Source organism: Sus scrofa, chromosome 6 (assembly GCF_000003025.6).
Source record: "Sus scrofa isolate TJ Tabasco breed Duroc chromosome 6, Sscrofa11.1, whole genome shotgun sequence".
Classification (NCBI taxonomy): domain Eukaryota; kingdom Metazoa; phylum Chordata; class Mammalia; order Artiodactyla; family Suidae; genus Sus; species Sus scrofa.
The window spans coordinates 35,293,463-35,303,345 of NC_010448.4; the positions used below are offsets into that span (position 1 = coordinate 35,293,463).

The 9,883-nt window shown below is 53.9% G+C and overlaps 1 protein-coding gene across 5 annotated transcripts in view; it reads left to right on the plus strand.

Moving 5' to 3' along the window:
• ZNF423 (zinc finger protein 423) overlaps positions 1–6,233 on the plus strand; it is a 370,410-nt gene extending 364,177 nt beyond the window's left edge. For all 5 annotated transcript variants that reach the window (XM_021094227.1, XM_021094223.1, XM_021094224.1 and 2 more), the window contains one exon: positions 5,535–6,233. In XM_021094227.1, coding sequence (XP_020949886.1) covers positions 5,535–5,564 — 30 coding nt within the window. In that variant the 3' untranslated portion in view covers positions 5,565–6,233. The remainder of the gene's footprint in view (positions 1–5,534) is intronic.

Here is a 9,883-nt window from a genome sequence, read left to right on the forward strand (position 1 = left end):
CCTTGGCCAACCTGGGGTAAAAAAGTACACTTGCACTATCTCCTGAGTCCTTGGGGCATCTTAGGAAGTGGGCTGTGTTATTTCTGCACCCCTTGACACCCCAGAGGTCAGAGCACTTGCCCAAGGCCACATGGCTGGGAAGCGGCAGAGCCAAGATTCAGACCCACGACCCAGCCCATCTCGGCCCATCTCAGCCCTCTGAGTGCTTGTTGCCTGCCTTGCCATCGCCCAGGGCAGGGGCTAGCACGAGGGGGGCCCTTGCAAAGGACCAGGCGAGGTGTCAGGACTTCAGAAATGTTTGGTCATCGGCATGGCTGGAGCACAGGAGGGGCAGCTGATACTGACCTAGGGTGCAGAGAACTCCTCTCGAGCCCGTGCCCGTGCATCCCCGGGGATGCTGAACCATCTCTCATGGCCTCGCAGGCGGTGTTTTCCAGGGCACCAGGCAGCCAGCATGGTTAAGCACCGTGAGTCTTTTCTATTTGACTCTGTGATGGCATCAAAGGGGGACACCAAGCAAAGAACAGAAAATAGTGCCAAGATCTGGAGAAGAAATCTCAATTGTAGACTAGGGAGGGACATGTGTGTGTGTGTGCACACATGCACACATGCATACGTGCAAATGGAGGTGGGTTGAGCCACCTTGATAGCCCCACTCCTGGGGCTAGTGAAATGGGAATGGCCCCCCAGCAGAATGTCCAGCTGGCCCACGCTAGCTTATGTTTGGGTTTTGGAAGGATGGTCCAGCCACAGACTCTGTGATCCTGGTGCTGCTTCATGGCCCAACACATACCCAGGCGTGGGCTCCAGACTGGGATTATTTTACTGCTGAATTCCTAGCAACGAATGTGATGGCTGTCACCCAGTAGGGATTTAATAAAGTTTTGTTGAACGAATGAATGAATAGGTAGTTCCCATTGTGGCTCAGCGGTGAAGAACTCCAATAGAATCCATAACGAGGTGGGTTTGATCCCTGGCCCTGGCCCAGTGGGCTAAAGGATCCAGTGTTGCTGTGACCTGTGGTATATGTCGCAGATGCAGCTTGGATCTGATGTTGCTGTGGCTTCGATCTGGCGTTGGTGTGGCATAGGCTGGCGGCTACAGCTCCAATTAGACCCCTAGCCTGGGAATTTCCATGTGCCATGGGGCAGCCCTACAAAGCAAAAAAAGCAAAGGGAAGGAAGGAAGAAAGGAAAGAAAAAGGGGAGTTCCCGTGTCATGGCTCAGTGGTTAACGAATCCAACTAGGAACCATGAGGTTGTGGGTTCAATCCCTGGCCTCACTCAGTGGGTTAAGGATCCGGCGTTGCCTTGAGCTGTGGTGTAGGTTGCAAACGCAGCCCGGATCCCGCGTTGCTGTGGTGTAGGCCGGCAGCTATGGCTCCTATTCGACCCCTAGCCTGGGAACCTCCATATGCCATGGGAGTGGCCCAAGAAATGGCAAAAAGACAAAAAAAAAAAAAAAAAAAAAAAAAAAAAGAAAAAGAATGAATGAACGACCATGTAAATGAAAGTGAGGCTGTGACAGAGGGAACCCGGCCTCAACCATCCGAGGATGGCTTCCACGGAGAGAGGGTTTACCAGGTGCCCACGGGGGGCCGACGCCTCGCCCATCACTCACTTGTGTCCAGGGGCAGAGGGGCACCAGGCCGAGGCGCCTGGAACAGGCCCGACCGGAAACCTCCACCGCGAGAGCCGCCCTTGCTCTGCAGAGCCGGTGGATCTCGGCCGCAAACCCGTGCCACCCACCCCCTCCCGTTCTCCCGTTTTATTTTTCTCACCTGCTCCTCGGCCCACACCTGCGTCTCCCTGGCAGGCAGAGAAGCCCGTGTGGATGCCAGAGGCCCCCTCTAGGCATCTTCCCCTCCTTCTTGGCTTCCGCCCCCGCCCCAGCCCCGGCCTTTATGATGCCGGGAAGGGTTTATCCGCGGGGTGGGTAGCATCTTTAAAAAACGATTTTCTTCCTTCTCTGAAGGGGCTAAAAATAGCACAGGCATAAACAGAGAAATAGACATTAAGCCAAAATGCCCTTGTGAGAACCATGCCGGGTGGAGAGAACTCTTTAAGACGACTGGATGAGGCTGCTTCCCCCAGCCATCGAACCGACCGCAGCTCCAAGCCGTGGGGAAAGCGGCGGCGGCGGCGGGTTTGCGGGGTTATTGAGCGGCGGCCGGGTCTCCGCCGGGAGCCACTGCGCGCACAGGTGTGGTGGTGATTGGTGAGTCCCCGGGACGGTCCCCGCCACCCACTCCTGCCCTTTCCGAGACTGTGCCCTGGGCCTCTGGAGGAGCTGATGCCATCACGGCCAAGCGCAAGGGCTTCTGAGCCTCGCCCCTTCCCCCATACTAATTGGGTGGCCCTGATCGGGCTTCTTGTCATAACTGCCTTTCTGCGCCATTAATCCCACACCCAACACGTGCACGTCTGTGTGCCTCTTGGCATCCCCCCCCTCACCTAGTCAGGCCCCTCCAGGGCTGGGTCCAGCTGGACTCCTTCCCTCCCTTCCGCTGGGCGCAGCCCCAGGGCCCAGCATCCGGCAGGCCCTTCCTAACACAGTGCTGAATGAATTCTGGTGCCTGGCCCTCTCTGGGCGTCAAGTTTCAACATTTCCATCTGCTGTGACATCCTGGGGCTTCTGCTGCTGTCGAACTTCAGGGAAGGAAGTGTCACCCTCCTGTCTCAGAACCCTCATTGAGGAAGTTCTTCCTTGAGTCTAACCACAGCTACTGCTCCTTAAGACAGAAGGCCGCTGTTGCTCTCACCTGAGAAGTGGCATTTATTCGGTCGATGTCCTCACCAGTGGTCCTAGATGGAGGTTTCCACCTCCAGGATTTCTCTGCCGGGCTGAGCCCCTGTGGGTCACACCAGCCCTGTCCTTGGCATCTTGGCGAGAGGCTGCTTCTTTATCCAGAGAGCCCCCAACACCACCACCGGCCCCCTCCCCCTCCCCGCATATTACCGGTGGGTGGTCCTCAGGATTCTGTAAGGATCAAATATCCTCTGGTTTTCTGGTGCCTATGACACAGAGTCCGCATTCAGGGCTCCCAGCAGTGCTCCGTGTGACCTCTGTGCTGGGATCACCCTGCTGGTGCCTGCATATGCCCATGCTCTGCATATGCCCGGTTTCCTCCCTCTCCATACCTTGGTCTATGCTGTGCCCTCCACTTGGAATATGCCCTCTCCCCTTTCCGCCGACCTACATCCTGCCTACATACGTAGTCGTTTATTTATCCTTCCATTGATTCAAAAATATTTACTCAGTGTCTGCTTCGGGCCAGGCTCTAGGGAAGATAATTTGAGAACGAGCAAAGAGCTATACGTGTTTACCTTCCTACCATCGCTCCTCTTCCGCCTCCCCAACCCTTTACAAATAAAGAAGGACCTGACCACACCCAGACAGCCCGGGCCACGTGGCACCGTTAACTGCCAGGCGGGAGGGTGAGGCCACCTCTCCTTCCTGGCAGCTGCGCCTGCCACAGCCCTTCTAGGTGGGGGCTGTCCTGGGGTCCGGTCTGCATGGTGGGGCCGAGAAAGGCAGGGATGCCCTCCAGCCTGCAGCTCAACGAGACGGCCAGTCGGGCACTTGGGAGGCACATTGATGTGTGGGAGGTGGGTTGGAGGGGCCTCGGGGGGCTGCAGGATGGGAGCCCCGTGCACCTAGAGGACTTCAAGGGTGACCTGATTGGGAAGAGAGAGGAGGCAGGAACTGAATCCACAAAGGCTTGGAAGGCAGGAGAATGGTTTGATGGAGGGTGGGCTCAGCTCCCTGCAGGACTGGCTGGCTGTCCCTGCACAAGTGCGGGGAGAGGTGCCGCGGCTGGAGGGTGGCCGTTCCCATGGAAACCGCCGCATCCCATCTGTGGCCTCAGACAACCTGCCTTGTGCCTCTGGGTCCCTGACCGAGGTGCCAGGCCACGCTGGCAGCGTTTATGCCTGTGTCTGGAGAGGAGTTTGGATGATCGGGGGTAGGGCGCTGTGGGAAGCCTACCTTCTCCACCAAGCCCCTGGCTTTTTGGATTCCAGTTGCCACCCCTCCTGCGTCCTAGTTGGGTGTACTTGAGCCTGTCTGAGCCTCGGTTTCCTCATTTTACCATCTCGTGCCTTGTAAGGCTGCTGTGAGGATTGAAAGAGATGTGCCTGCAACATCACACAGCATGCCTGCTTGCCAGACTCTGGCCATGTGGCCTGCGCCCGGGAGCCCAAGGAAGGAGGACAGCAGTGGCTGGCGCTCTGTGCTGTGAGAGTCAGTGGGCATCTGCTGTGTGAGGACAGGGTGCTGCCTTTCGCCGGCCGTGAGCTTGCCGGAGGGATTGGTGACATCATCTATGGAGGCAGTAGCCATGCCTGCAGTGGGAAGAGGCTGCCATGGGGGCCCTGGGCTGGGGAGCCAGGGTGGCCCCAGGTCTCCTCTGGAAGCTGCGGGCATCTCACAGCCCAGACCTGGAGCCCAGGAGAGAGAGGCAGTGCCACATCTGACCCCTGGTGGTCATTGGCAGAGCTGCAGGAGCGGCTCCCAGCCACGGGGAGTGCCTAAGTCTGGGCATCTGGAAGATGCTCCCCAGCAGGGCTGCTCTGCCCTGGGTGGCTTTCGCATCCTTTCGCCAGGTGTCATGAGGCCCTGAATACCACCTGAGGCTTTGATGAGATTGATCGGGATTTGGAACACAGACCACTGAAAAGAAACAAAAAGACTGTAGCCTCTTAGAGGCCAAATCCCACCCCCAGCCCCAGGCCACTGGCCCCTATAAAGACAGTCCCACACTGCTGCTCTGTTCTGCTCTGGCTGGTGCGAGGGGGGGGACGTGTGACGGGCTGTGGGAAGACGGAAGCACTTGGCCAGAGGGTCCCATCTGGGCCCTGAATTCCCAAGCGGATTCAGACAAACTATATAACGTTCTTCTGGCCAGAGCCCTGTCACATGACAGCACAGGCAGGCTCCCTCCTCCGGCGCGCTCCCTGTGGGTGACCTGCGCACAGCCTCGGCCGCAGGCACCGTGGCCGCCCCCTGCCCCAGCATGTCCATACCGCTCCATGTCCATGCCACTCGGGTGTTTCTTGGCCAGAGAGCTGCATGGCACATCTGCTGTCTCCCTCCACTAGGCTCAGAGCAGTTCCTGGGAAGGACCAAGAGGGAGATCTGGGGGAAGCCTGCAGGCAATCAGATATCATTGCCTCCTGATCATTAGAGCAAAAGGGAGATGGAGCGGTGAACAGGGATGTTTTGAATTCCTGCTCCCTCCCCAGCTTTGCCCCTCTCCCTCCGTACAGCCAGTCCCCACGCGAAGACCTGAATGGTCTACAAAAAAATTCAGAGGGAGCCCAGGTTGGTGGCAACAGGAGCCGATCCCCAAGCCCCAAATCAACGCGGCGTCTTGGCAGCTGCGTCCCCGGAGCACTTTTTCCTTGTTGCATTTTGTTCGGTAATAATCGCGATGCTTTTCTGCCGCGCTCGGCGTAAATGCACCGAGTGGGAGGGGATGGGCATGCTCTCCATTCTTCTGCCCTCATGCGTGTCTCCTTTCTTCGCCTTTGCAGAACCACACGATGAGCCAGCACGCACAGTGAGGGACCGCTCGACAGGACACCTCTCCGCAGAAGGCTTGCCGGAGACGCCGTGGGGAGGGCCATTTGAACATTACATCCAATCAAAGTGTCATTTGCAACCCAGATGTAAAACTCTAATGATTTGGCCATGAGGCGCTGCTATTATAAGCAGCTGGAAATGAATATTAATGGCAGAGATTAAAAGTATTCCATGCTCAGTATTTTTTATTGTCCTGCTACAGCTAGTGTGCTTTTAGAGTTTCCGCCGCAGACTACATTTCTAGAGTTAGAGAAACCCGCTTTTTGAGGCTATTGTCCTTTGTTCCTCCATGTATTATATTGATAGTTTTTTAAAAAGGATTAGTGTGATTTTTTTTTCTTTGCTTCTTTTTTTTTTTTTTTTTCTTTCTTGTTTTTCTTTCCCCCCCTTCGGTTAACTACTTTTTAATTGCAATTCTAGGTAATTGTGCATCGTGATGTGATTGCTTGGCTATTGTCTGAATATTTCCTTTTAATTTTTTAATTAAAGACTAATGCTTTGATTGGATTTGCCAGTTCACCGGACAGTGATTAAAACTATGTAATGAATATAATCGGTTTCAGTGCAACTGGATGGTCTGCTTTTAAATGTGACTTAATCTGACTGCAGTAACTAGTACAGTTCAATAAAGGGAATCCATGCGAATAGCATCCGGCTGCCTGATTCTCTCTTCCCCAGCCCAGGGCTGCGGGGGTGCTGTCGTCACCTACGGGGTGTGTCCACAAGTGAGTTCCCGTGGATCACATGTGCCAAGGGGGACCTGCACACAATAGATCCGGCTTCCCTCGGGAAGGAAGAAGTGTAGTAACCTAATGCACACAGACTGACTGAGCTGGCAGGGGGCATGGAACTCAGAGTGGGAGGGACCTTTAAATACTCTGATCGTCTCGGTTGTGGAGGGGGAAACTGAGGTCCAAGGATAAGTGGGCAGCTACGCCAAGGCCACACACTGGGTTGGTAGGAGGGCTTTCCCCCTGGAGTCTGGCTTTCCCGGGTGCTGGATGCCGCTGGTCACGTGCTTAACCCTTACCTTGACCGGGCTCTGGACAGGACCTGGATTCTAGTTATGGCCAAGGTGCGGGGATGGGACAAGAGCTCAGGACGGCTCCCCAGCCCCATAAGATCCAGAGCTAGGGTCTGAAGAGCGGAGCGGGGTAGGAGCAGAAGATTCTGGACACAGAAATCAGTGGGATATTGCAGTGCTGGGACCAGTGGCTGTGAGCAGGTCTCCAGTGGGGCAAGCGAGGTGCCTTGGTTTTTTGGGGGGGGGGATCTCAGGGGATCCCAGCTCTCAAGGACCCCAAGAATGGGTGTCTCCTGACACTTTGCACCCTAGGCATCCTGAGGATGCCTCAGGGCCCACCCAGCAGCCTTATCCTCCCACCTGGCCATCCACCCCTACCTCCATCATGCTGGTGCTTGGCCAACTTGCCAATCAGAAGCCAGGCCTTCGGAATCTGCACGGGGAAGCTCTTCCTTGTTAACTTTTCACAAGGGGCAGGAAAATTGGTTATTACCCTCTGCAGAGCGGAAATGAAATAGGCAGACAGATTGTACCTAATTATAATGTAATACTAAGTCGTGGCGTGGAATTTGGAGCAATTATACCCAGCATCTTCTGACTCCCGGATCGAGGGGCTTCTGTAAGAGTTCCCCTTGCTGCCACCGTGTGTAAGCATCTGACATGGGTGGGGCTGTTAGCTTTTCTAAAGGCATTTTTTACGCCTGAGAATCTGTGGGGAGACTCCTGCTACCTGTGGACAGAATGAAGCAGCTGTTCTTTAATTTCAGGGCTCTTTCCTCCTAGAAGCCAAAGGTGGTGAACTCCACTTTTTAGTCCTGTGGGGACGTGGCCGTTTTAGGGAAGATCTTATGGTAGATACGGGTGTTCCCCAAAGTATGGCTGGGCACGGGCTGGGAGGCTGCCCTGAGTCCACAGCCAAGCCTGCCTTTCGGATGCGGGGCTGATACTGGCAGCAGGACCCAGCATGACCTGGGGCTTGCTAGATCACTGATCACCGTCTCTGGACACTCTCCAGTCCGGATTTATCCTGAACCCCATGGAACCCAGGTGAGTCCTCAGTAAGTACCAATAGAAGATTTGATTTGACGGTTGGTGGCGTAGGGCTAAATTAGTCACTGCCCCCATTAAAAATACAGCGGGGGGTTTAAGAGCTTTTCACGCCGTGTGGGAATCAGCAGCGAAGCCGGCGGATGCCTTGGGTAAGGAGAGAGGCAGCCTAGGGGACCGCGAGGTAATGAGGTTTATGGTGATGACAAGGCAGCCAGGGAACCCCACCGGCTCCCCCCCTCACCCCGGCCCCATTGTTCTCGAGCTGGCTCTGCCCCCGCTGCTTCAGCTGAGAGCCCCTCGTGACTTTGTGCGGGGAGGGGGCTTGTAGGGGGGACAGGGCGTCCCTTACTGGGACTTGTATTTGTCACCATCAGGCAGGATTGGGGTGGGGGTAGGGCAGGGCTATAACCCAGTGCTTCCCAGACCCCTGCTTCCTTCTAGTCAAATGGTTCAGAGCTGGGATGTGCTGCTTTACCCCTCAGCTCTGCAGGATCTCAAGAGGGTCACTGGGCAGGTCGTAGGAAAGGATGTCGATAGGAAAGGAAGGGCTGGGTACAGGGAAAGACCCGAAGTGGTGCAGTTATTGTTAGGAGGACCGTGAAGCCAGCATCCCACCCAGGAGGGGGCCCTGTCAGCAGAGCTTGGGATGGGATCCGCCATGAGTGGTTTGGGTGCTGGAGTAGAGTGTTCGGTGGTGAGGTCACTGGAGACCTAACTTTACTGGCGCTGGGTTTGCATGTACAAATCATGTTTCTAGTGGCTCTGTGGGTATTTTGCCCAAGACTCCTGCGCCACAGATCCCTGTCCTTGGTATCTGCCTAGAGCTTCTGGATTAGCAGATGCATAAGGGCTTTGGTCTCAGTGGAGAAGCTACCATAGGAAGAATCTTCTCGAGTTTCCCCATCCATAGAGAATGCTCCTTCCAAACTCACAGGATGTTTAATATTAAACTTTTCGCCTACTATCTTATTCCCTCCCAAAGCGGGCATCCTTAGGGGTGGGTTCTATACCTCCAAGCAAGCGTTCAGTAAATAGGACCGAGACTTCAATCCATTCATTCATCCAGATATTTATGGAGCTGCTCCTGTGTACCAGGCACCGCACAAGGTGCTGGGGACATAGGGGTGCACACAGGATGTGATACCTGCCTTTCCGGAGCTCACAGTCACATGACAGCCGTCTAGAAACAAGGGTGCCAATAAACATCCAGTGGCACACAGTGATGGGAAAGGGCTGGGCTGTGTGAGATGAACAGGGACGCACCGAAGAAGGGGCATATTGAGGGAAGCCTTGCTAGGGAAGTGATTTGCATTCAGGGTCAAAGAATGAAAGCATCTAGGCAGACCTAGAGCAGTGGGAAGAAAGCACCATGAATGCCAAAGCCCTGAGCTGGAACCTTAGGGATCTCTGGTTATACTGGGGTTCAGTTTTAGATGGATTAAAACAAGCCTGCAGATATTCAGAGTCTCATCCAAGGTCACACAATTCAGGATAGAACTGAGACTATAGTTTGGGTGTCCTGCCTTCTAGCCCTGGGCGTCTGACTCTCCTCTGTGGCCATCATCTATTTGTTGAAGGGCAAATTGATTGAATACTTATTATTATGAGGAATAAAATGACATACCCTGTAGGAAAGACTGCCAGCTCTCCTCTTTTTCCATACTAAATTAACCCTGCTTTTTTTTTTTAATCTGAGCACATATCACCTCGGAGAGGAGAAGGCTCAGATAATATACCCTATCCATTCTAGAAGATGGGTGTGGCCATTTTACTCTTGGTGGTCATATTTTTTCCACCAATGGGATATAAATAAGATATATATAAATTCTAAGAATTGTCTTTAAAGAGAAAAAATGAACTCATCCCCAATCCGTCTTAATGACTGGAATGTAGATGCAATAGCTGGAGCTCCAGAAGCCATTTTGAACCATGAGGCAACCTGGAAATAGAAGCCACACATGGGTTGAGCAACTATATAGAAGGAGCCTGGATCTCCAAGAGTCCCAAATACATACTAGCTCTGTCCTCCTTCCAAAAGCCTTGAACTTAAGAAATGAGTTCTTGTTCAAGCCAATATTATTTGGGTTTTTCTGTAACAGTTGAATCAATTCTTAACTAAAACAAATTGAATATGTATGTAGACGGCTTCCAAGTAAGAGCAAATTTAAAAGGTTCAAAGAAAAGGTATGAGATGGTTAAAAACATTTGATGCCTAGGAGATCTAGC